The sequence below is a fragment of the Sorex araneus genome, chromosome X, assembly GCF_027595985.1.
Source record: "Sorex araneus isolate mSorAra2 chromosome X, mSorAra2.pri, whole genome shotgun sequence".
Taxonomy (NCBI): domain Eukaryota; kingdom Metazoa; phylum Chordata; class Mammalia; order Eulipotyphla; family Soricidae; genus Sorex; species Sorex araneus.
Window position 1 is genome coordinate 33,182,456 of NC_073313.1, and position 27,377 is coordinate 33,209,832.

The window sequence follows — 27,377 nt, forward strand, 5'->3', positions numbered from 1 at the left end:
TTATGATGTATATTGGTGACTTTTCCTGCATTCCTCCAACCATGATGTAGACTCAATAATCTGAGGCCGGTGTTTGGGTCCCCTTGAAATAAACAATAGAGGGGCCAATTGGTATCTGTGGGCCACATCAGTGAGAGTAAATGAGAAGTGGATTCTTGACAACTGAAAGTGGTATATGAGAAAGGAAAACCCTCTGTTCTGGGGATGTCTGCTACCTTTCCATCCTTTCCATACACATGAAACTGAACAGTAATTATCATAAAAACTCCAAATAATGGCACATGCTTCTGAAGCACTCAAAGTGCAAGACATGGCATGTTTGTGACCACCTATCACCCTACCTAGCCAGACTACACTAAATACTTCCTAAGGTCCCTCTGAAGAAGTGCTGTACTCTTTTGCACTAAGGTAATTAGCACACTTTCATATCTTTTGTTGTCTGAGTAGAGAGGCTAGACAACACTGCAGATTTGGAGCAAAGAAACCCTGCCAAGGTCTTTGGCTCTGATATGTTTCATTTGGCTGGGATGTGCACCTTGAACAGCAGGGGCAAGATGTAGACAACAGCTGCTTTTGCTTTTGCTTGCCAAGTACACGGTACAGTTCTTAAGCTGTAGGTGGGGAGTGCAGAAAGAAGATCCATGTGTGTTGATGTGAACCCTGGGAATGGATAAACAGTGGCAAAGTGGAGCATTACACTCAGTTCCTTGTTGGACACCCAAGTCATCTGTCAGGAGATGCCCTCGTGAGATATTAAGTTGACTAATACAGACAAAAACTGTTAACCTACCTCCTCTCCCACATCCCCAGCCCATCAACAACTGCTCATCATTTGCAAATGAAACCTATTGTGCAGGAGATGCTTGGGCTGTGAATGAAGCAATGGGGTCCCAGTTAGTAGAATTTCATTTACAGGGCTGCTGCCATGATTATAAATCAGATTTAACACCACACTTTGGAGGTACTGTACATAGGGTTCTGCATCACAAAACTAAAGAGACCATAGTAATTAAGTGCATAGCACATATTGGTTAGTTTTCCTGAATATATAAAAGGTATGCTTATGTCAAAAAATGTTAACTGTCATTTGACTCTTCAATAAATTATATATATATATATATATATATATATATATATATATATATATATATAAAGGCTGGGGTATGGTGCTGCCAGCAGGTCAACCTGTACCTGTGGGGCCAGTGCAACAGAAGCCTGATGGTGCCTTCAGACTTCCAGATACCCCAAAATCGCTGCTGTGCCTTTGGCCAGACCCCAACAGTCTGGGGCAAAGTTTACCAAGAAATTAAATGGCCAAAAATTAGGTATGTGGAAGACACATCCACAAACCACCTCCGGCTCAGCTATATAACCTCACCTCTCAGAGAGCCTGGCAAGCTACAGAGGATATCCCGCCTATACAGTAGAGCCTGGCAAGTTACCTGTGACATATTCAATATGCCAAAAACAGTAACAACAACGTGCTCTTCATGTTCTTGGAGCGAGCAGATGCCATTGGGCTACACTAGCACATGACAGGAACGAATGGAGATGCTACTGGCACCAGCTCAAGCAATCTATGAGCAATGGGATGACTGTGATGTAGTGATAGATAATGTATCTGTAAAGTGCAGTAAAAGCAAAGCACAGTAAAAAAGGCATTTCTCTATAGCAAGTTATACACAATGCTGAAAATAACCATGGGGGCTACTTAATATTCTCTGTATGGTCCAACAGGGAATGCCTGTTCCATATAGACTGTTCCAAAATGGAGTTAAAATAAGCAAAGATCCAGGCATTTTCTTTCTTGGGAGGAGAGGGGGAAGTGGTGGTGTTCAGGCCCACACCTGGCACTCTTGGCTCTATACTTAGAAATTTCTTCTGATGGTGCTTGGGGACCATATAGGATGTCCTGGATCTGGAGTGAACGAACGAGGGTCTGCCCCGTACAAGGCAATTGCCCTGCCCACTGTACTATCACTCAAGCCCCATCTTCAGGCACTTTCTATGCTGTAAAAATTTTGCTATAGTTTCTTCTAAGTGTTCATTGTCCTGAAAAAAGGAAACTGCAGTCTTGAAGGAGGCTTCTGTTCGATTTAATTGTTCTGGCATTATTAAAAAAGAGCTTCGCACTTCGCAACAAAGAGATTACTCACCCCAATGAACAGGCGAGGGACATGGAAAAGCTGAAAGTTAATGACCACACAGGGAATGATTATGAAACCTAGACCTCATTACCGAAGTGGGGTGCATGAAACAATTCATGCTCCAGTAAAAGTCGAGCCAGAGTTCCCAAAGCGCAGTAACCATCAGAATCTAGATGAACATTTCAAAATATAGTTCCCATAGGCAATAAAATTCTACTATATTAGGAATACAAACGGGGAATGGAAGGTAAAATGTATAGGAAAAAAAACTCTTTTCCTCTTCTACATGTGATTTGAAGAACTAGCCAGCTTTTCAAAATATTATTGGTAATAAAATTAGAAAGAGGATATAAAACTTAATTACAGAAATATACAATTTCCTAGACTTACAACAATAAGGAAGTGACAGAGTAATTCCATGATACTCAGGAAAACCACACATTTGGTAAGGCGGAAGTCGTGATTTTCCAACATTTTTAATGTTGCTTGCAATGAAAACTGACTTATGAGAATGTACAGTCTATGACTTAATAAAAAACTTTTTGAACATGGAAAACAATGATATTCTTTGGGGTTAAAGACACTTTACAGCAGGTAGCATCTATAGGTTCAACCCCTGGCATTACATAAGGCCCCTGAGCCCAGCCAGAAATGATTTCTGAGCACAGAGTCAGGAGTAACCCCGAGCATAGCCCACTGTGGACCCAAATCAACAACAACAAAAGCAACTGCATTCTTCATCATAGAGAAGAATTTTTGGGACATACTGGAATATGTTGTAAAGAACCTTAATGTTCCCTCTCACATTTCTTAATATACAAGCAATTTTAGAGGACCTTGGCATTGATATTAAAATATTTTAATTCAGGGACCAGAGAGATAGAATAGTGAGTAGGGTGCTTGCTTTGAAACCAGCTGACCTGGGTTCAATCCAATGCAACCCATATGGTCCCCCAAGCACTGTCAGTAATGATTTCTGAGTGTAGAGTGAGGAGGAAGCTCTAAGCTTTGCCTGGTGTGCCCTATCCCCAATAAAAGAAAGTTTTAATTCAAGAATGAAAATATTAAGTGACTGGAAAGTAGAATCAATTTAAAAGAGCTTAGTATGACATATAGCAGGACTTTAAATATAAAACAATAACTGGTACTATAGCAAATAACAAAAAATCCAAATATAAAATTTAATATAGAAGCAAACTACAATACAAAGCCTGGAGTGATTATGTCAGACAAGACACATTAGGACTTAACCTTGAGAACCATATTTTATGTTATGGACAGTAAGCCCTGGTTGTAAAGTTAGGATGGAATGTACCGAAATATTAAAGACTTATTAAACACAAACACAACCAGTCATCCATATGAAAATTTTACAAAGAAATAAAGTTAAAAATATCCCAAACTAAAAACAATCCAACAAAACACCTGTTCTTGCAGGGGCACATGCTGTTTCAGCTCCTGTTTCTTTATAATACTGGTTAGTAAAATTAAAAATAGAGGACCTGGTGAAATTTTGACACACAAGTTTCGAGATAAAACACATCATCGATGTTGTGAAAAAGGAAGATGATTTTCACGGACAATTTAAAAAGCTATGGCACATATGTAATGAGAAAAACTATTTTTTATTGCTTTTTGGGTCACACCCAGCGATGTTCAGGGGTTACTCCTGGCTCTGCACTCAGGAATTACTCCTGTCGGTGCTTGGGGGACCATATGGGATGCTGGGGATCGAACGCGGGTCGGCCACGTGCAAGGCAAATGCCCTACCCGCTGTGCTATCGCTCCGGCCTCAAGAAAAACTATTTTCTAATTGTTGTCATTGTGGCCACACTAAGCAGAGCTCAAGACTCCTGTCCCTACGCTAAGGCATCACTCCTGGCAGGCTCACAGGACTTTAATTTTGATTAAATTCTAATTAAAGAAATGAATTATTTGTCTTTTGGGGAGGGACTTCCCACTTGATTCTCAGTCACCCGATCCAGGAGTTCAAAGTGTGAGCTCAATGGTGCAGTGCTCCTCAGTCCTTGTGGCTCTGGGGATTAAAATTTTGCCAAAGACTATAAAGGGTATTTTGTAAAAAAATTGTCTTTCTTAGGTCACATCTGGTTATACTCGGGGTTTACTCCTAACAGGGGACAGGTGGACCATTTAGGATGCAGGGTAGTGAATCAGGATTGGCAGTGTGCAAGGTGTTAATCACAGTACTATCACTTGGGCCCATAAGGTACATGCCTTAACCCTCTATTCTCTCATTGACCCATGCATTCTTTATTTTTCTTGTGTTAGAATGTGCTGGACACTCAGATTTTTACAGAAACAGAGGCACCTAAGCCTCTCCATAGATTGGCTTCAGTGGTATTCTTTGGTGAAACCAAAAGAAAGGAACAGAAAACAGAAATAAAGATACGCAATCAAGCTAAAATGCTCTGCACTGCAAAAGATGCTACCCACTAAAATTAAAAGACATCAACAAATCATACTAAATGGGAAAGGATATTTCAACACCAAACATACATCTGACAACGAGCCAATAACAAATATATGTAAAACATTCATAAAATTCAACAAAAGCAAGGAATCCCATCAAATATAGGAGAAGAACTGAACAGCACTTATCCAAAGACAACGCACAGATGGCCATCAGACACATGAAAAATGCCCATCATCACTGGTTATCAGGGAATTGCAAATCAAATGACAATGAGATATAAAAAATACTGTCAGGGATGTGGAGAAATAAGAATTTTCCATCATTGTTGATAGAAACATAAAATGGTTCTGCCTCCATTAAAAATATTATGAAAGTATCTCAAAATTAAGAATAGATTTAAAAGAAAGAATAGAATTACCAGAGCAGTGATCAAGTGATGTAGTTCAGGAGTAGCACCTTGCCTTTTGTGTTTAGAGAACCAGAATTCATTTTCTCTCTGTCTCTTTGTCTCTCTGTCTCTCCCCCTTCCTCTCTTCCCCCAAGTCCATCAATATATCTAGTATTTTTACAGATAACACGAAAGCACTAATTCAAAAATTATATGCATACCCATGTTCATTTCAGCACTATTCCTGGTAGATCAGAACTAGTAGCAACCCTAGTACACTATTACAGAGGATGTTATAAAGAAGCTGTGTTATATATATACACGATGCAATATTACTCATCTATAGGAAGAAATATTGCCTTTTGCTACATGGTGGATGAACTGGAGTGTGCTCTCTTATATAAAATAAGTCAGAAGGAGAAAAATATTAGGTATGATGTGGTTATAGAAACAGAACAAAGGAATACTGTCCCATGTAAACAAAACCTTAGACTCTGATTATAGACCATAGATTACCAAGGTGGAGGAGGGCAAGAAAACCAGGGACTGTGTTGCAGAGATCCTGGAGCTTTTGTGGTGCGCGTGGTCTGATGACAGAGTACCCCGGAAGTAAAAAAAAAAACATTTACACCTTTGTGTGTCAAGGCTGATGTCAGTGGGAAAGAAATAATTACAAACTTTCAGGTAATGAAAACAGTTATCACTAGTGAATTGTTTCCAATGAAATCTCTTTGAAACAAGGTAGAAATGAGTCTAAGTTCAGTAATTTATAAACAATTCAAAAGCAATTCACTGTGAAATTAACCAAATATATGACATGGCAACTGAACGTGGCCTTTGCGACCCGCAGCTGCACGGCCATGCAGTACTTTATGCTTACACACGTCCACGCACACGTTACTGCTCTGTAGTCACTGCTGCGGATTCTAAGTATTGGAACAAGAAGTCTGGCTATTAGGTCTTATACTGGGACCCGAAAATTAAGTAACTGATTCTGCTTACAATAATTGGGAGGAAATGGCCAACAGTTCTAAGGTTCCAGTAAGAATCTCAAGGAATTTGAATATGAGAGAAAGAGTATATTTTAAGCATGAAATTAAAATACCTTTGTATATTTATATGCTAAGAATATATATGCAATATTAGAAGCTGACTAAGTTATTACCACTTCACAAAAAATCTGCAATTTGGAAAATCCATATTACATTGATGTCTACTTAAGGGGGGTTTTGAAGAGTTTTGGGACACACCTTCTTGTGCTCAGAAGGCTACCAATGATTCAGTGCCAATTCAGTGCTGAGGGGTCATTCCTGTCAGAGCTTAGAAAACCATGAAGTACTAGAGATACAACCAGGGTCAGCTGTACACCACACCAGTACCTTAACCCATATGCCAGTCCTCCAGACTATACTTAATTCCTTAAATATAGTTCATTTGGCATATCTACTTCCCACTAGAATGGAAAATATCTGTCCCGCTCCTTCTGACTATTTCACTCAGCATGATGCTCTCCTGGTCCATCCATTTATAAGCAAATTTCATGACTTCGTTTTTCCTGGCAGCTGCTCTCAGTACCTGTATTGCAAACTATAATGCCCAAAAGAAAACACAGAGAAAAAATGAAGTGCTGTAATAGAGGCACATGGGGTGAGGGGTGGCTGTAGGGAAACTGGGGACACAGGTGGCGGGAAGTGTACAGTGGTGGAGAGATGGGTGTTGGAACATTATATGACTGAAAATAAACCATGAACAGCTTTGAATAAACCATTGAATCAGCTCATGGTGATTCAATAAAAAATAAATCAAATATATAAAAAATTTAGCTCCTAAGAGTAATATGGTCAGTAAGTAAATCTATAAGTCACTTTCCATTCACCCAATAAATTTTGCTAAATAACTCACCTGTAACTCGGTACTGAAACGAATAATAGACGGTCGGCTGTTTGTTTATATAAACATTTTCATATATAAGTATAAGTACTTTCATATATGTGTATATATGGATATAGATGAATATATTCTGTTATCTAGAGCATAGACTTATGATTATCCCATATGGTAACAGCCTATTTATAAACAAAAAGGCCATTTTTTTCACATTTTTCCCTAAGGCTATAGTACATCAAGCTGAGAGTGAAGTTACAGCAAACTAGTTAATACTGAAAAGATGGGTGGCACATTACGTTTTATAGCCTCTCAGATCACAAGTTCATCTGCTGAGACAACCTGACTGTGCTCTACAAGAAAACTTGGCAAAGAGAGAGGAGTAAAAGCTAACTTAACGATGTCTAGTTAGTGGGGCTGGAGCCATAGCACAGTGGGTAGGGCGTTGGCCTTGCACATGACTGACCCAGGTTCAATTCCCAGCATCCCATATGGTCCCCCAGAGCACTGACAGGAGTAACCCCTGTGTATCACCGGGTGTGGCCCAAAAATCAAAATAATGATAATAATAATAATAAGAGGTCCAGTGAGTCTATAAAACACAAAGAGTGAATGAATCGTCATTAAACAAGGATGAAGAAAGGCACTGGATATCTTACATTTCTATAGGACCTTGATTCTGAGTGTGTAGCATATAAAATATACAATGATATATATATATATAGAGAGAGAGAGGGACTAGAGTATTTATCTCTAGAATTTAGGAAGAGGTCTACATGAGAGATACTTCTGAAATCATTAGCATGAAAGGGATATATATATTTATATCAACTTGATTACTTACGTATTTATTTGTTGATTCCTGGCTCTGGGATCACTCCTGGTAGTGCTCTGGGGATCATATCCAGTGGCAATGATCCAATGATCAAACCAGGGTTGGGAGAACACAGGGCAAGTGCCTTAACCCATGTATTATTTCCTCAGCCCCACTGGAAAGAATATTTAAAAGCATGGCACTGCATAAATTATTGAAAGAAGTAGCTATAGGAAAAGTACACTGAGGACTGAAAAAAAATTGCTCTGAAAGTTCATAAAAATTATGTTAAAGAACAAACACCAGTATAAATGAAATCATTCTAAAAGTCGCAGAAGTAGAATAAACACTTAATGTAAGTAAAGAGCTAAAGGAGAAAATGGAATTAGAGAAAGTTGAATGATAGTATGCAAATTTTGATTTTCAAAACTAAGCAGGTTTAAAAAGATGAACAAGAGAACAGGCTTTTTTGACAATTTTACTCTAATGGGGGAGTCTAAGGAGAAATTCAAGAAAATATGGACGAATGTGTGAAGGACATGGAGGAAAAATCCACTTAATCAGGAATCACAATATACAACTGGGACAAAAAAATAAGAGAAATTCTCCTTAGGTATAACCCAGGATAACAGAAGAACTCCAAAGACACAAACAAAGTCAGCTAGAAACGTTTCTTCAACAATCTGCTTATATGCCACACAGCAATTATCTGGCAAATTCTAATTTCTGAAAGTTGGGAAGGATTGCCAAAGGTATTCTGCCCTGTGTGGTGGCACTGTGTCAAGAAGTGCTGTTCTACTCTTCTACTTCTGCAATCGGGAACTCACTGTTCACAGGAATTCATTTGTAAGAATACTCAGGGTATTTTTTCTTTCAAAAGAACTTGGGTTTGCTTCTCATGGCGGTGTGCCAATAATTTGAAGCTCTTAATTCAAATTCAACTGCTCTCTAACTCTTACTGGTAACAGACATTTCAAAAATTTCTCAGGACTGTAGTGATAGCACAGCAGGCAGGGCATTTGCCTTGCATGTGGCCGACCCGGGTTCGATTCCCAGCATCCCATATGGTTCCCTGAGCACCTCCCTCCAGGAGTAATTCCTGAGTACATGAGCCAGGAATAACTCCTGTATATTGCCGGGTATGACCCAAAAAAGCAAAAAAATCTCACAGGACTCCGACTACAAGTAAGATGGTGAAATAATATGATTATGAATGTTCTGACTTTATATTTGAGAAAGAAGTGAGATGAGTTTTTAAATGGTCACCTTTGCAGGGAGAGACACTATCTCCCCTGTTTGTCATTTTACAACATATTTAACCTCAATGTGGGCTGAAGAAATAGTAGAGCAATTGCCCTGCATGCTCTCGGCCTCAATAGAATCCAAACATCGCATCTGGTTCCTCAAGCACTGCCAGGAATCACCCCTGAGCACAGCCCTACAAGCTCTGAGCACTGCCAAGTGTGCTCCCCAAACAAACAAAACAAAAAGTTTTAAGCCCAAAGTGATGCGGAATCTATTTAGCTGCCAATCTACTTGTGCCTCGGGTTCAGATTTTTCTTCTTACCAAAAAGGTTCATTTGCCCCCAAGCCTGGCTTGCTAGTCGTAGTACCTTGCAACACAAGTATAATGAAAGAGGCGTCACTTCTCACAGTTGCCTTATTCCATGAGCTCAGTTACAGATACTTTCTGTCCTAGTTTTTTTAAAGGCTTATTCTTATTTCATAACCAGGGAGAAGACACTTAAAATGTGTTGTTTGGGAATGTCCCAGGCTCTTGAGGTTTTACAGAAGGCATTTTAGATACTGAATTTTCAGGCATTATATGTCTTGCTATATCACCAACACATCTTATGCAGTTGGATTCCTCTGTTGTAAAAATCAAAAGTTGATCATTTGTTATGCTTTGGGAGCTGTTTCCTGGTTTGCCAACCAACTTTCAAACCATTGCCACGAATTCCATCACAGTGCTGCGAGGTGAGGAAGAACGAAAGACACCTTTCCAAGCAATGGAAATATTTTATGACTTATCTGAATGCAACATCATGCTCTGAAATTAGAAAGGGGATCTAACATATCTCCTTTCAATATTCATAGGCACTAAAAACTCGGGTTGTTTGACTGATTTAACAGGCAATTGAGTGTTGCCTTTGCTCTGCATAATTACAGCTATAAGAAACATTAGGTAGGCAAATAAGAAAAACCCACAGACTTTTACGTAGGCATTTAATTGAGAAGAAAATGGGCCATGGCTCCTCTTCAAGTGAAAGGTCATTTGTCTATTAATGGAAAAGTGGGTTTCCTTTAGCCAACAAAAAGAATCAAGAAAATGATCAGCCTTTGCCTCCCCCAGTGTCATTTTAGCACTCTCTCCTGACAAGTTTCAGTTAGCATTAGGCCGCTGGAAAAAAATAAATAAATATCCCAGTATCACAGACAGATCAATGCTGAAAGGTAATAGCTGATAACTGGCACATCTCTCCCCAACCCCTGGGCTACATGACCTTGGGTGATCTTTTCAAGCTTCTCTCTCTGTTTCATAACAACGAATCCTGTTTGTATGGTTCTCCTAAATCAAATATAAAAGATTTCATGGAAAGGCTTGCCACAAGTTCTAGGCACAAAGTACGCATTCAACAAATTCTTATTATTTTTAACTAGCCTCCATGTAACCCTGAAAGCAACCTGTGTAAGCAGTGCCTGTGTGTATGTGCAAACCAGTGAATGCATGAGTGAATGCATGTTTATCCCACTGAGGGAAGGGATAGACTATATATATATATATATACATATATATATATATATACATATATATATATACATATATACATTTGAGGAAAACAAATAAATGTATCCACCTCCACCAATAACATAAAATGCAGGAGACTGAGAAAAAAGCACAGTTATTGTCCTATTAAGTCTTAAAATAGAAAGGAGTGCTCTCCATTTACCTTAAGAGTCAATTAAGCAGAAGCAATATTAACAAGTAAAACAATAAAATTAAAATAAATAAACTTGAAAGTACCATCAGTCATCACATGTTTTGAGCTGAGAAATATTGCCAATAATGCAAGGTAGTTTTGGCAAAGAATGTACACTAAAGGTTTGATGAAACCAACACAATGGAAGCACTTACATCCTTTTCCAATTCTGCATTGCTATTGTTTAATAAATTCATAGAAATTCATTTAATTGTTGCTTTGGGGGCCACCCCAGTGATTCTTAGGGGATACTTCTGGGCCTGCAGTCAGGAATTATTCCTGGCAGTGCTCAGGGTACCATGTAGGGTACCGGGGATCGAACCAAGGTGAGCAATGTGCAAGGCCCTGCCCACTGTATTATTCCGCTGACCCCAATTCATGCAACTTTAAGGAGAGTATGCTCAGTTAAGTTAATTAAGTCATAACAATGCTTGTCTATTCATCAGTTTATAAGCAGGATTTTTGTTTGTTTGGGGACCATACCAAGCGATCCTCATGGGTTACTACTGGCTCTGCACTCAGGAGTTACTTTTCAGTGCTCAGGGGAGTATCTGGGATGTTTAAGATTGAACCCAGGCCAATAGCACTGCAAGGCAAACATGAAACATGCTTCATAGTGTACAATGGCTTAGGTCCACTAAACAGAATGTTTAGGTAAATTCCAAAGTACTCCAAAATAAAGAAATATATAATAATGTATTAGCTAAACAAATCATTTGGATTTTTTCCAGTGAATATTCAGTCCAAAGGGCTGTTTGTCTGGGTAACAGAACTAGTAGAGTGAGAAAAGCATGACCCAAGTTTGATGTTCAGAAGCACACATGGCCCCCTGAGCCCTAACAGGTGTGATCCCTGAGCACAGAGCCAGGAGTAAACCTTGAATACTCCCGGGGAGTGACCCAACACTAAAACAAAAGAGACTGGTATTCTGATGTAAGTAGATGGAGTTTGGGAAGAAACCACCAAAGGGGCTAAAGAGCTAATTAGAGGACTAAGTTTTAAATTGTGTTTCTTCGATTTTCAAGGAAGACTCAACTCTTGTGTTGAAACTTCCTTACAAGCCTCTAGGTAGTTTCTGTGACTTCTCTGACCTTGACTAATAGACTACTGCAAGCAACTATATCTGATTCAATACTCAGGGTTTCAACAATTCAGTTTGGTTGTAACAAAATTGGGGCTCAAACAAAATCTGCTGTGTCCTTGAATTTGTATTTGGGGAAATAACCACAGTTCATGCCAAATACCTTTGAAGTATAAAAACATACATTATCGCTATCCTACAAAATGTTTTCCCGGATATTAAGAGACATCAGCTTAGAGAGGGGTCTGTTCCCCAGGGAACTCTGTTAAAGATTAGAATCTGGGCTTATCACAATTCAGCCAAAGTCCAAATGACAATATGAAGTTTCGTCTTTTGCCTGAATTAAAACTTTTAAGTGGACACTAACCTCCAAATATGAACAAAGACATGTGGAATCCAAATGGACATGACTTTTGAATTATTTTCTCCTATGCAGGAAAATCACTTCCTACTTCCAGTAACTATGACAAGCAAAGGGCCAAGGGACCACTTGGATGGCCCCCTTCAGCCCCTTTTCAATCCCCAGTCCCTCATATGGATGTGAAGAAGACTCAGATCTGCATGACCAGTGGCTGGTCCACGACTACCTGGGAATTTGTGTCAGGCATCTGGAAGGAGCGGGACTTACCTTCCATCACTTGCTTATCTTTGGGATCTAGTGAGAGAAGGTTCCCCCAAAGAAGTCCTTTCTTTGCAACTTAGAGACATGATTAAATTTCTCTGCTACTTTGACAACAAAGGTTCCCTGCAGCCCATCCCTGTGATCATGTGCCCTTAGGGTCTTCCCTCACCTTCACCACCAGGAGAGTGGAGACATAACTCTCTTCTCGCTCCCTCGATAATAATCTCCTTAATGCACAAGATACCAGCCTGCTTCATTCAAGGTCCTAGGTGAGGTCCATACAGTCCAATTGTTTTCATCTTCCTGGGCCTCTTTATCATACTGGACTATTTGGATGATTCCATTTTATGAAACTACCAAGTGACTTAATTTTCATTCGAGTCCCCTTTTGCTCTCTCACCATCTCCTCTCTAGATACTATTTCCTCACCCTAAAACTTGATTTGGGATAAAATTCTTCAATGCGCCCTATGATTCTTTTTCTCTGGATGTGCCCATAGTGGTCTCTCTACAGCCTGAATGCAGCTTGAATGTGGCCTGATAAAGAACCAGTCAGCGTTCCATCTTCAGGGTGGCATATCTTTCTTTGACCGGAGTATGGATGGAATAATCCCACATGGGTATTCCAAGTTCTGGAGCAAACAGGAAGTCACATAAGCAGAGAAGTCCGTGACTTCCAAATTCCCCCGAAGACTTGGTGGCCAATTCCTGCAGGCTGGGTCACCACCCATAGTCACAACGCTGGCCAGACGTACTGGGATTTTTATGCATATAAATTAAATCCTCGCACAAAAGTAGAAGAATATTAGATAAACTCCCTGGTTTCCTTAGACCCAATGGTATGATGGGGAGCAAGCATGAAAGCATTGGGTTCCACCTAATTTATTTTAAAGCTTTAAGTGGAACTAAACCCAGTCACACGTAGCAAAGACTCGGGAAATACATGACCCATGGTCAACCTTTCCATTTTTCATTCCCTCACTTGCTCTATTGGTCTCAACTCCATAGGGACTCCTGGTGCTTGAGTAGTTGACCCAGGGTCTGCTTTGAGCTGGCATCAACCTTAAGCAGATACTCCTGACTCAATAAATAAAAAAGTGAAATTTGATCCTGCATGTCCCTGTTTTACTACATGTATGTTTTACTACATGAGTTGGGACCTCACCCTGCAGTGCTCATGGCTTGCATCTGGCTCTGTGCTCAGGGATGATCCCTGATGCCGTTGGGGCACCACTTGTAGTTCTGGGATTAAACCACACGCAAGGCAAGTGCTTTCACCTCTGTACTATCTCAGACCCTTCCTATGGAATTTTCATGTGGCCATCTCAATCTCAATTATGGGAAGTAGCAGATACCTAGTTCCCTCAATCAGACAAAAAGTTGATCTCCTATATTGTTCATTCTCTGCATCTATTCCCACTGGCTATGAATGACATTAAATTGTCTAATGGAGCATCACTTCTTGGACTCACCATGGCAATCACTCTGTTTCTTTTTTATTTTGGTGGGGAAGGGGAGGTATCACACCTGGAAGTGTTCAGGGGCAGACTCCTGAGTCTGTACTCAGGGATCACTCCTGGTGGGTTCAGGGGGGTATATGAGATGCCCAGATCAAATCTGGGCAGATTGTGTACAAGCACCCTATCTGCTGTACTATTGCTCTGTCCCCTCTCCCTGTCCCTTGCCATCAGTAGCCTCAGATCCATCACACAGGGAATGCACCCTCCACCCCCGCACTTTCCCCTCTGTGGCTCCCCTGTGAGCATGAATATGAGCCAGGCTCTATGTGAAGCATCTTCTTCAGGAAACCAGATTTACACTCAGTTGATGGGAGTCAGTTTCAGAAACTCCCTCATTTGTAAGATGCTGTAGTATAAGCCACGCATGGCGTATCCAGGCATCAGTCTATTGGAACACTCATTTCCACTTCATTGTCTTTTGCCATGAATTACCCTGTTACAACTTGCAATTTGGATATCTTTCGTTTTAATTTCAATAGCTTAAGGAGATTTTTCCCTAGAAGAAATGTTTGTTTATAATATTATGTAATATTATAGGGTATAGCCTTATGAATCCACATCTGTATACTATACTGTGATTGCCACCTGAAGTCGAGTTTCCAGTACCAGTTAAGTTTCAAATGTCATTCACAATTACTCTTCTCTAGGAAAGCTAGCCCAGAAGACTTTCCTTAGCTGCCTCACATAGATATGCAATCATTTCCCATGTTCACTATCCCTCAGTAATTATTATTATTTTTTATTATTTACATTTATTTATTTTTTAATTAGTGAGTCACAGTGAGGATACAGATACAGATTCACACATTTTCGTGCTTGTTTTTCCCTCATGCAATGTTTGAGAGCCCATCCCTCCACCAGTGTCCATTCTTCACCACCAATGAATCCAGTATCCCCCCCCACCCCACCCCGCCTCTATGGTGGGGCATTCCAATTTGATATCTCTCTTTCCTTTTGTATCCCTCAGTAATTATGTAAGACATCACTTTTGCATCTTATGAGGATTTTTTTCACTAAGAAACCTGTATTTTGCCTTAACAAACCAATGTCCTTATGTCATGAAGATAGGCTTTTATTTCTATTGAATACCTAACTTTAGAACAGTATCTCACATAATGTTTTAGATCCACTTGGCAAATGAAAAGAGATTTCAGAGGACCACCCCAGCAGAGTTTAATTGCTGATCACTGGTCTTACAGATGTGGGGCTTTGGCAAGTTCAATCCCTGGCGCCGCCTTTCTTTTTGAGTATGATTTATGTGGCACTGCCATAGGGTACCAAAACAAAGTGTGAGATCAACTACTCACAGCAACCAAGTGTATGGATGTGCAATCACCACAACTAAAACTGTATGAGACTAGGTGAATACAAAACCAAGTTTGTGACCTTGGATAGAACTTCAACTAAACATGTGTAAGACCCAAAGTATATAAAGGGCAGCATTCACAACCACATTAATGGTGTGCAGAGAGGAACACTACATTCCATTCAGAGCTATTTTTCTTCTTGGCAAAGAATCTGATTAAACTTTTTTCTTCACCCAGGGATCACTCCTAGCAGGGTTTGGGGGACCATAGAGGATGCTTTGTATTTAACCTGGGACAGCCCAATGCAAGGCAAGTGCCCAACCCGCTGTCCTATTTCTCCAGACCCAAGAATCCATTCTTAATTTAGGAACATGTACACAAAATTCTGAGTGGGAGAGAGAGATTATTTACATTCAGTTTTATTTGAGATGATCAGACCTGGTATACACATTTTTAAGCAGATAAAGTTTTCTATTCAAAAGATATAATTATTTGCTGTATTATTTGGAAAGGGTAATTTCTACCTCTGTTTAAGACATAAAGTCATGGGGATCAAAACCATTGTATGTCCATAGGAAAGGAGAAAAAGGGAATGAAGAATAAAGGAGTGACAAAGGGAGTAAGGAAGAGAGGAGGGAAGTCTTGAAGGGAAGAGAGAGGGGAAGAGACACACAAGAATACCTACACATATTGGTTAATGTTTGGCAGAGAAAGATCTCTCTGGTCTGAGAAAATGTAATTTTGAGAATCAGATAGCACAGTGGCAGGGCTTTTGCCTTGCACACGGCCAAATAGGGTTTGATTCCTCCTCCCCTCTGAGAGCCTGGCAAGCTACCAAGAGTATCTTGCCCGCATGGCAGAGCCTGGCAAGCTACCCATGGTGTATTTGATATGCAAAAACAGTAACAAGTCTCACAATGGAGACGTTACTGGTGCCCGCTCGAGCACATCGATGAGCAACAAGATGACAGTGACAGTGATACAGTGATACAGATGAACGCTTTACTTATTGGTGTATTTGGATAAGCTACTGCAGTTGACACATCAAAACACATACTTTATCATATTTTGAGAAGAAAAAACAATTTGCAAACAAATTTATATTATACAAGCAAATATTCATGTCTAACATTTGACCAATTTGCAAACCTAGGAGCTGAGGTAATATTTCAAAGAGTCCTCATTTTTTGGAGAGGCCTAAAAGCAAGACATGCATGCAAATCTGTATAAAGAGAGTTCTCGTGCATAGCATCATACCTCTTCATGTAGGTCTCTCCAACGAGAATTAAATGCCTCAAGTTCCTCATTGATCAGTTCATCCATGACACCACCATCTGTTAGGGTCTGTGCCAATACGCGGATCTGATTTGGGTTATCATCTGAATGCTGCATCAAATGTTCAAGTGACTGAAACACATATGTAATAACATTATCTCTCTTCTTTTTCTAAATACATTGGGTTAACGTAAAGTGCTAGTCACATAACATATGATCAAGTTATAAGCTATTTAACACATTATTTCATTGTGATCCTAAACCAGGAAATAGCATTGTTACCTCCACAAATAGTGTGTTCTTTCCTCTGAGGAAACTTTTTGGGATCATTTTTAGCTGATTATTCATAACAATCAATACAAAATGAATTATTTAGGTCTTGCTTGGGGTCAGGGTTTGGGGAGCAGGGTGGAAACATTCTAAATACGGTGGTGGGAAGGTGTAATGGTGGTGAGATTGGTGCTAGAATATTAAATCTAATAATTATCATGAACAACTTCACAAAAATAAAATTAAATTAAAAAATAGTGTTGCTCTTGGTAAGTATTCATGAACTCATGACACGGCTGTATATAGGGAAAACTTAAAATTCCCTCATGATCACCTTATTCTTCAAAGTCCTCTTTTTGAAAAAAAAATGATACTTCAAATAGACTATTTGAAAACGGTAAGATAGTCAATTTCTCAACTTTCCTTAAAGCTGGGGGTGGCCAAGTGGCATGCTTCTGACAGTATATAAAGTTAGGAAGTCGGTAGCAGAGTTTCCTGTTAAATTTACCAAAGGCACAAAGGCACTCACAGTCTGTTTAAAGAAAATCCCTTTGCCCTTCCCACTTCCGTCTATTAAAGACTCACATGTAGAGCAGGTATATTTTTGACTGGAAAGTGATAAAAATGAACATGATGATTTTCAATCTTATCATTCCAAAGGAAGACAGAATGAGCACATGTTTTGTCCAGGACATCATTCTTTCAACATGCAGTATAATGACTTTTTTTCTATTGGAAGTTGCATAGAACCACTGATTCATATGACTATTGATCAATGAACACCTCTGAATGAGAAAGGACCAAAATGACTACTGTCTACTTAAGACTGCTCTCATTGGGGCTGGAGCGACAGCACAGCAGGTAGGGCGTTTGCCTTGCATGCGGCCATCCCAGGTTCGATTCCCAGCAACCCATGTGGTCCACTGAGCACTGCCAGGAATAATTCCTGAGTGGAAAGCCAGGAGTAACTCCTGAGCATCACCAGGTGTGACCCAAAAACAAACAAAAAAAAAAAAGACGGCTCTCATTATTCTCTGACCTCTTAAGGTTTTATAATTCTCTTGAGAAAATAAGGACATTAGATATAATGATACCTCAGTTTCGGTTATTATGTTCTAAGATTCCAACTCTATTTTATTGGAACATTTTGTATGTCCTTCACAACTTTATCATATTTATATTATCTTAGCAGATTCATACAGAGGCTAGATAAGTCTCTACACATAACATAAATGGTCAAATTGCATATTAATTATATGTAAAGTATTGACCAATAGTAGAATAAAATATGCATAATTTAAATGATTAATGAAAAGTTAAAATTCACATACATCAACACTTTAAATTTACACTTTGAATTTTAACTTGAGTGGGACATTGGGACAACCCCATGATACTCAGGTACTATCCCCGGCATTGTGACAGGAGCGACCCCTGGTGGTGCCTATGGAACTATATGCAGTTTAAGAGATTTGAGCAGGGATCATGGTGGTTCTAGGAAAGCAACTTCAATCCCTGTACTATCTTTCTGGCCCTGAAATTTTAACTTTTTAAGGTCTCCAAAATCAAACTTTAAAAGGTAGTAAAGTAGTATGCAATATAATGCATGAAGTATTTATACAGTTCGAACATCAGAGCTTGCTCATGTGGTACATCAAAATTTTCCATTCCATAAATTATAAATGCATTGTTTCAAATTATTAAACATATATATCTCAATTCCATAATTTTTCAAAACTGGACAGAATGTTTTATATTTTCACCCTGTTTAAGAGTAATCAAAAAGAGCAAAATTGTACATTCAAAATGTCTTTGTGGGCATGCAATGGGTTTAAGTAGGCAAAGAATCAACACAGAATTTAGTGACACAGTAAAAGACAACTGATTCCTGTAAAAGGTTAATGAAATTCTTTTTAAAATCTTTAGACTAGAATTTTCTTTGAGGAAACAATGACTCTTAAAGAGTCAGTGCTGGGTGAGAGACAGCAAACACATTCTGTGCAGTTTTCTTTGAATTCATTTTATATTTGGTGCTTGATACCTCCCAATACTGCATATAAATTGTCGTGATCTGGGTTAATTTTCAACTTACACCTAGAACCTCTGCAATTTCCTCCGTTCCACCTGGAATATTTTCAGTGGTTTTAAGTTTCAATTCTACTTCATTTAGCCACTTGTTTGCCTTCTCCAAATATGACAATAACTCATGCCAACATGCCCAAACTTCCTAAAAAAGAAAAATATATTGCATGTGAAATATTTTGATAGAAAACTAAATTTGAGACTCATTCATTTCCATTTTTAAAATTTCTGAGATAAATGTATCTATTTTACATCTTTCAGCTTTGGCACAGCCTGTCATTTAGATCTGATGATCTAATATGTCTATAATTACAAATCATTGAGGAAATATTTTATTACATGAATAAATTCAAGATGCAGTAATTTACTTTAAAAAATAACTCATCAACATTTCTGACTGGGAAATATAAAAATAAAAACATAAAATGCACATATAAATCTAATATTTATTACATTAATTATTATCCATTTTCTGTGCTACATTTTGAGTTTTATCACACATAGTTTGACACTAAAATAAAAGTATGATTTAGCAATAGCATTCCATTTGAAGGGAAAACTGAGGCTTGTATAAGTGTCCATATTTTTTATTTCCTTAATAATATTTATGACTATTTTTCATTGTACCTATTATAAATTCATAGTAAACATCACTATGAACATAGATTATTCCATATTTCAAATTGTTGCCTTTATTTTTATATCACAAATATTATTTAAATCTGACTGAAAATGGATTTTTGCATACGTTTTTATAACATTAATTTCAAAAGTTATTCATGGTTTTAAAAATCAGAACCTTAAGACTGATATCAGAAAAGCCTGAAGATTATTTTTCTGACCTTGAAAGGAGGAAGGATATCTTAAGACATTTTTGAAAAACTGCTCACAAGAAAGAGATGAATGAACTTGATTCCGTTAAAATTAAAAGCTATTCATTAGTATTTGAAAAATAGCCTCAAACTTGAAGAAAGCAATTGCAAAAATTGCAGCAGATGAATAAGACTATAAAAGGAATGCCAACAACTCAAAAGATAAATAACAACTAAACAGAACAATAAAAGGAAAGCCTGCACCAGTATTTCAAGCTAAAAGATGCATGCATATCCAATAAGTGTATGAAAATATGTTCAACTTCATTAGTAGTATGGGAATATAAATCATTATTACAATGAGGTATATATATTTATGTAATTTTGACTGACACAATGAGATGCTTGAGGTTTTCCAAGTGTGGGAGAAGTTATATATTAACACAAGCTTTTATTTATTGCTGGTGGCTATGTATACTGCAATGGCCATTTTTAAAAACAACTTGTCATTCTCAGCAAAGGGGAACTGTTCACATATCTGAAAACCCTGTTACTTTATTTTTTAGTACACATCTTTAGAGAAACTGCTTTGCATGGAGAACAAAAAAAGTCTACAAAAATGTTCATTTCAGCACTTTTTGTAATAACCCAAATTGGAAAAAAAAAAGCAATCTCAGTGTCAACTGGCAAGAAAATATGAAAATACTGCCTCGTTTTTAAACAGAGAATAGCAAAGTTAAAATGAATAAATTACTCAAACAGAACAAGGATGAATCTCAGACATGGTGGGCAAAAAAAGAATACTCAAGGAAATGATTTGGAAAAAGTTTTCCATTTATGTAACGCTCAAAAACAAGCAAGAACTTAGCAAGATGTTGTTTAGGCATTCATGTGTGTGATAATGTATTTTTTAAAAAAAGTTTCAGAAAGTCAAATTTCTGGACAATAGTTGTACCTATTGGGAGGGAATGCAGGAAGATGCAGCAGAGAAAAATATGTAAATAAGCTCATTCTGTGGCCTTTCATACTGCAATTACTCGATATATCTTTAAACTCCTTAGTGCAATCTCCACCAACTGCTAATCCCCTACCCCAACATCGAAAATGAAGCCTAAGGGGAGGCTTAATTTTAGGAAAAATTCCCTGGGATTTTTCCACTATGTCACCTTTGCTTTCAGCTCTTGCAAGAGAAGAAGGACATTCCCTGCAGAACTGAATCACAGTAGCAGTGGAAGCTGCCTTGTTAGCTTACCAATAAATACTTGCTTGGTGTTTTATGTACAGTTTATCACAGAAAGAGAAATGAAGTATTTTTCTTTAAAAGGTGATCGAAATCTTAAATCTGGGTCATTTCCAGCTCCTGCTGGACTACAGGCTGTCTTCCTTCTGGGCAAAGATCCCAGTGGGAAAATATAAATATCTCTTTAAATACCCGAGGGTACTATAGAGCTTTGAAGATAAGGAGATGTGATTGGTAATGTGTCTTATTAACTCTGGTACAGACTTGGGTAATGAACTACCTTGCTGATTTAACCATCAGGATGGATGGCCTCTTGTGCCCTCAGCGCATCTAAAGGACACAGCTGGAGTGGCTGAACACACCAGCTTTATGGGTCACCTTTGCAAAAGAAAACAGTCTTGCAGCCTGAGGTGGAGCTAAAAGTAATGAAACTAATGGTTAAACTAAACAGTTTGGAACTTAAAATAACTTTGAAATGACAGACTTCCATGTGGCTTTGAAAAGAAGATAAATGAAAACTTCCAAATTGACAGATGGCGCTGCTGTGACAAACACCACAGAGCTGCTTAGCCAATTTAGGATCACAGATATTCCATACAGGAAAACATTTTAAACTCATATTGCATTTATGAAACATGAATGAAAAGCCCTCACGTGACAGCGATAAGGAGGAAAATCGAGTATTAGAGGTTGTAAAACCAAACTTAAAACACTAGTATAGAAGTGTGTGACGGAAAAGGTGGCGTATTCAACAATGTCTTCGGCTGCTAAAAGAGACCTGGTATGTATTCTAGAGGAAAGAAAAAGCATCACATTGTGTGCTACCTGGCCTGAGTTAAGAATTATGCAACTGTCCCTCACTGAAGTATAGAGAGTAAATAAAGAACCAGTAATTTTAGAGATCTGGGTTGGAAAATATGAATCCACTCATTAAAAAAAGATGGAAACCTAAGTTTCTGTCACACCTAACTACACAATATAACACCTCAAGAACCGTGATCAAAACAAAAGTAAAAGATTTATGACAGAACCCTTCTATCTGCCCAGAGCAAAAGAATTTGCTGTATAAACAATTCCTACTCTAGTCAACATGAGAAATATCAAAAGCCATTTGAGGAAAACCACGGACATTAAGAGTCAAAAGTTGTAATCAATGAAGAAGTCTATGCCTCACATTCTGAGATAGATCTCTTAAAATTTATTTTGATAATTTTATAACAAATAAGTTGAGTTTCATGGTAAAAAATATAGTCACCAGTAGGGATTTCATTTCTTGAGGCTGTGAACTAGAGTTCAAAAATAAAAAATCAAATAAAATAAAAAGACTAAGTTACAGACCTTCGATGTGGAAAGAATTTTTGGTACACATTTCTACAAGTGCAGTTCTAAAGAGAGAAAGCTGATAAAGAAGGCATTAGGGGAACATGAAGAGTGGAGCTCATTTGTCAAGTTAGCCACTTCTTCCTCACCTTTTCATGAAACACCATTAGAGGAAACTCATCTAGCTGCTTTTCTTTACAGAATCTGAAAGAGTACCACTCATCAAGTGGACAGCAATGTTCACAAAATGATGAGTGACCTACATTCCCTGGGGAGCTGTTGATGGAACCAAAGAGGAATGAAGGACTATATTTTTTAAGTTTCTCACACGAGAGTTATGGGAGAAGGCTGAGACCAATCTGAGTTGAAATGGGTAGGCTCCAGGGGATCCCAGAAGCATGGGGCAAAAGGATATGATTTTCAGGGAATGCAGTAGAAGCCTATTAGCAGAAACAGCCAGAAGTTCAAGTTAAAAATTGCAAGGGGCCATGTACATTTTTGGCAGGGTTCAAAGTCGAAGCTAACTAGGATCTCCAGTAGACCATATCAACTCTTCAGAGAGCAAGTTAGACCAATGGAGCGAATCCATGAAGTTTGAGGATAACAGACTCATCATTGATGTCTATGTATCTTAGCCAAATGCATAATGACTATTGTCAGTCTAAAGAAAAGGAAAACTCATATAAAGAAAGACATCATCTCTTATTATCTTTCATTAACTCCATGCTAGAAAATCACTGTCTAGAAATTAAGTGGGAGAGACTATGAGATCATTTCCCTCCTCCTATCCCTGAATAAACTGCTGAAATCACAATATTAAACTAGTGGAGGATGTTAATAAAGCCTTTGATTAAAACTAAAATGACATTAAAATTTAATATTTAAGAGAGAATGAAAACTTATGGGATCATACTGAAGAACTCAGCGAGAAGCCAACTTTCAGGAGAAAATAAAGTTTTATACAGCAGGTTTCACTAACTAGAAAAATGCATGCATTTCATGGTTGCTACTCATTAAGTTTTCTCAACCAAACAGATAGTAATGTTTAAGCTATTTAACTATAGGAAGAAATAAAATTACATGAAAGCAAAGAACAAAAAAGATGAAATAATTAGAATTTTAAAGACAATTAAAGACCAATTACAATATGGTCTTTGGAGAAATATAAACATGTAAACACCTATATAAACAGATGTGTGTATATATTATCAAAGGATAAATTACACACTCCGTAGTTGAGAGAATTTGAAAATGTTAAAGGCTTTTAAACTAATGTATTCAAGATACATAAAATGGAAAGGGAAGTATAGAGAATCAGAATAAAGGATAAAGGTATTTTTTATCTCCTCTGATGGTTCCCCTCAGAACAAATGGAAAGATTGGGGAAATAAAAATATTCAAAAATATAAAGGAGACCACTCAAAATAGCAGGCATCTTCTGCTCTTATTACACCTGGTGATAAAGCCAAATAAAAACAAATTACACACAAGTGAAATAGAACAGAAAGGTAAAGCACCAAAGGAAAAACAAAACAAAACAAAACACATCCAAGAAAATTAGAAAGGAAAAATGATATGAAACCTCACTGCTTTTTCTCCACTTTTTAAAAATGTATTTTTGAAGGGGTCATTCATAGCCATGCTAAGGGGCTAAGTGCTGCTAGTGATTAAAAGTAGGACTTTGTGCTTCTACCACATGTGCCCCATCCTGGCATGGAGACTCAGCACCTATACAGCAGTAAGTTTCAGAAGACAATGGGGGTTATGGTGCTGCCGGCAGGTCAACCTGTATCTGTAGGGTGAATGCATCAGCAGCTTGATGGTGCCCTCAGACTTCCAGATACCCCCAAAATGCTGCTGTGCCTTTGGCCAGAACCCAACAACTTGGGGCCAAGTTTACCAAAAAATTAAATGGTCAAAAGTTAGGTATGTGGGAGACATACCCACAAACCACCTCTGGCTCAGCTATATAAGCTCATTTATTGGCCTTATTTCAGAGACTATGCATAGAATACCTTCCAAAAATAAAAAAGTATGTTTACACACAAAAAAAAAACAAGCTTACAAAAGGTAAGTGGCTTAAAGTTACAAACTAGTGACTATTGGAATGAGCAATTTGAACCTAAGCAGTCTTATAGCAGAGTCCCTCCTCATATGGCCACACAGAAACTTATAAATGAACAAGATCTATAAACATCACTAACTTCTAAAGTCTTGCATTTCCCATTCAGCCTGGTGCAGAGCCACTGGTAGTTGGTAATTAGAGTTTCAAGTTCCTTTTTTAAGGCCTCTTGTGCTGCGAGTGGCGCTTGGGCAATGACATCATTGACAGAATCAGTAAGAAGTTTCACTTTCGTTTCTTTTTGCTGAGCTTCTTCCTTAGCTCTCTGAAAAATAAAGAATATTCTCTTAATCCTACCTGTGTTCGATTCCTCCATCCCTCTCGGAGAACCCAGCAAGAGTATCCCGACCGCAAGGCAGAGCCTGGCAAGCTCCCCGTGGTGTATTCAACATGCCAAAAATAGTAATAACAAGTCTCAGGATGGAGACATTACTAGCTGATGGAAATTCAAATGGTGCCCACTCAAGCAAATCGATGAACAATGGGACAATGGTGTTACAGTGCTACAGTCTCTCTCTCTCTCTCTCTCTTTTTTTTTTTTATTAGTGAATCACCGTGAGGGTACAGTTACAGATTTACATATTTTCGTGCTTGTGTTTCAGTCATACAATGCTTGAGAACCTATCCCTCCACCAGTGCCCATTCTCCACCCGAGATGATCCCAGTATCCCTTCCACCCCCCAATCCCATCCCCCCACCCCACCCCGACTCTGTGGAAGGGCATTCCCTTTTGTTCTCTCACTCTCCTTTTGGGTGTTGTGGTCTGCAATAGAGGTGTTGGGTGGCCATCGTGTTCAATCTATAGTCTACTTTCAGCACGCATCTCCCATCCCGAGCAGGTCCTCCAACCACACTTTATTTGGTGTTCCCTTCTCTATATGAGCTGCCTTTCCCCCCAGCATGTGAGGCCAGCTTCCAAGCCATGAAGCAAACCTCCTGGTCCTTATTTCTACTATTCTTGGGTGTCAGTCTCCTATTGTGTTATTTTATATTCCACAGATGAGTGCAATATTTCTATGTCTGTCTCTGACTCATTTTACTTAGCATGATACTTTCCATGTTGATCCCCTTATATTACAGTGCTACATTCTCTTAATAGTCACTCTAATATTCCCTTAACATTCCCTTAATATTCTTAGTACTGTGTTTACTTTAGAAGACATATTTCATATACTTTCTTCCTCAGCAGTTCGGATAAGATCCGACTAGTACAAATACACCCCATATCAAATTCCAATTAGTCTCTCAAATTGAGAGAGAATAAAAAGTGGACACTGGAAAGACAATTTTTTAAACAGTATTCTGTAGTTGGAAAATTATGTGTGCCTACATAAATAAGTATCTGTGCCCAAGAAGGGAACAAATATTTTGATAGAATTAGGTTTAAAAATATCTGACTACACAGCTGAATTCACTTACAAATAACTCAGAGATATGAAGACTGAAATCAGTCCAACAATCACTAATAAAATCACATCGGAATTAATATGTCGAAGTCTTCATAATGCTCTATCCATCACAATATTTTGATAATAGAAAATTGTTTTCAGCAACTGAAACTGCATCCTTGAAAGGAAGAAGCTGCTTATGTGATGAGAAAGCCCCGCGTTCTTCTGCCCTCTGCCCTTGGCAATCTCTGTTAAAGAGAAACTCTTCCACAGAACAGCAACAGTAGACAAGGCTACATTGTTACTATTATGCATGATAGCAAATGTACTATCACTGCCTTTCTCTAATCTAGCTTGAAGATAGCTGGGCTCATGCATCAGACCAGTTTCCTTGTTCCTAAATACAATGATGCTGTTTCCCCCTTCTTTCCTAAGAAGTCAGTTCTTTTAACCCTCAATAAAGGGCATCAGTTAATATAATATTCTTCTTCTACATTCTAAAACATGCCCTTAAGCACCTAACGAATATGAACTGATAATGAAATTCTCAGCTGTCACTTTCAACAATAATACTTTACAGCTGTCACTTTCAACAATAATACTTGAACATTGTTTTCATTTGAATTTCCATCAGCTAGGAACATCTAATGTGATTACCTAACCTCAATCTCCTAGTACAGTATGATTCAAGGGGCATGATGTTTCAATAGGATCATCAATATTTATACAGTGAGCATAATTTCTTTAAGTGGATGAAAACTTTACGAATTCCCTACAGTAGATATCAAGCTAAAGGTAAAGTTAATTCAAAATCTACTGCAACTAAGAAGCCAAAAAAAAAAAAGAACGGATTGTAAAGATCATGATTTCAAGTACTGTCCTGTATTTTTCTTTTTTTCCCCTTTGGCTTTTGGGCCACACCTAATGTAAAAAAGAGGCTGAAAGGAAGGAAGAAAATGTTTATTTTTTAGTTTATTTTTTGGCTGACTTAACTCCATCATTCCATAAGTACACTGAACTTCCCACAATGACCCAAAATCCAGCCACGGATTGCAAACAGGAACATTGGGCTGGGGTCCAAAAGGGATATGGTTAAAGGTGATGGATTGTTTGCTTCATGTACTCCTACTATAACCACATTTTCTCGCTTCTGTAACAATGCTTGCTTTGCTGCGCTTGTGTGAATTTGCTGGGCACCAAGATGTGGACTCTGGTGAGCAAAACAAGTTTTTCAGGTGCTGACCAAAGCGCTCAGGTCACCAGGATGAGTTTTTTCCTATTAGGTTTTTCCTTTTATTAAATGCCAGTGCTTCTTCTGGGAGGCTGCTGCTCTTGCCTAGTAGACAGCCTCCCAGCTGGTGGCAATAAAAACTCCTTCATTTTTTTTTTATTTTTAGGTCACATATGGCGATGCACCTGAGTTACTCCTGATGGTGCTCAGGGGGCCATATGGGATGCTGGGAATCGAACCCGAGTCGGCTGCATGCAAGGCAAACGCCCTACCCTCTGTGTTATCAGTCGAGCCAGCCCCACTCCTTCAAATATTTTGTTGTTGTTGTTTTCGGTCTCTGGTGGTCTTTGGATCATGACCCCACAGCATTGACCATGTTTAGGGTTTACTCCTAGCTTAACATTTGGGGAATACCTCTGGTGGTGCTTGGGGACCATCTGGGATGCTGGGATTGAACCCA

At 38.5% G+C, this 27,377-nt stretch overlaps 1 protein-coding gene across 1 annotated transcript in view; it reads right to left on the bottom strand.

Annotated features, from left to right (window-relative positions):
• DMD (dystrophin) overlaps positions 1-27,377 on the bottom strand; it is a 2,715,231-nt gene that overhangs the window by 1,433,730 nt on the left and 1,254,124 nt on the right. The window contains exons 28-30 of the mRNA XM_055122927.1: positions 24,381-24,563; positions 18,815-18,949; positions 16,435-16,584 (exon numbers count right to left, since the gene is read on the bottom strand). Coding sequence (XP_054978902.1) covers positions 16,435-16,584; positions 18,815-18,949; positions 24,381-24,563 — 468 coding nt within the window. The remainder of the gene's footprint in view (positions 1-16,434; positions 16,585-18,814; positions 18,950-24,380; positions 24,564-27,377) is intronic.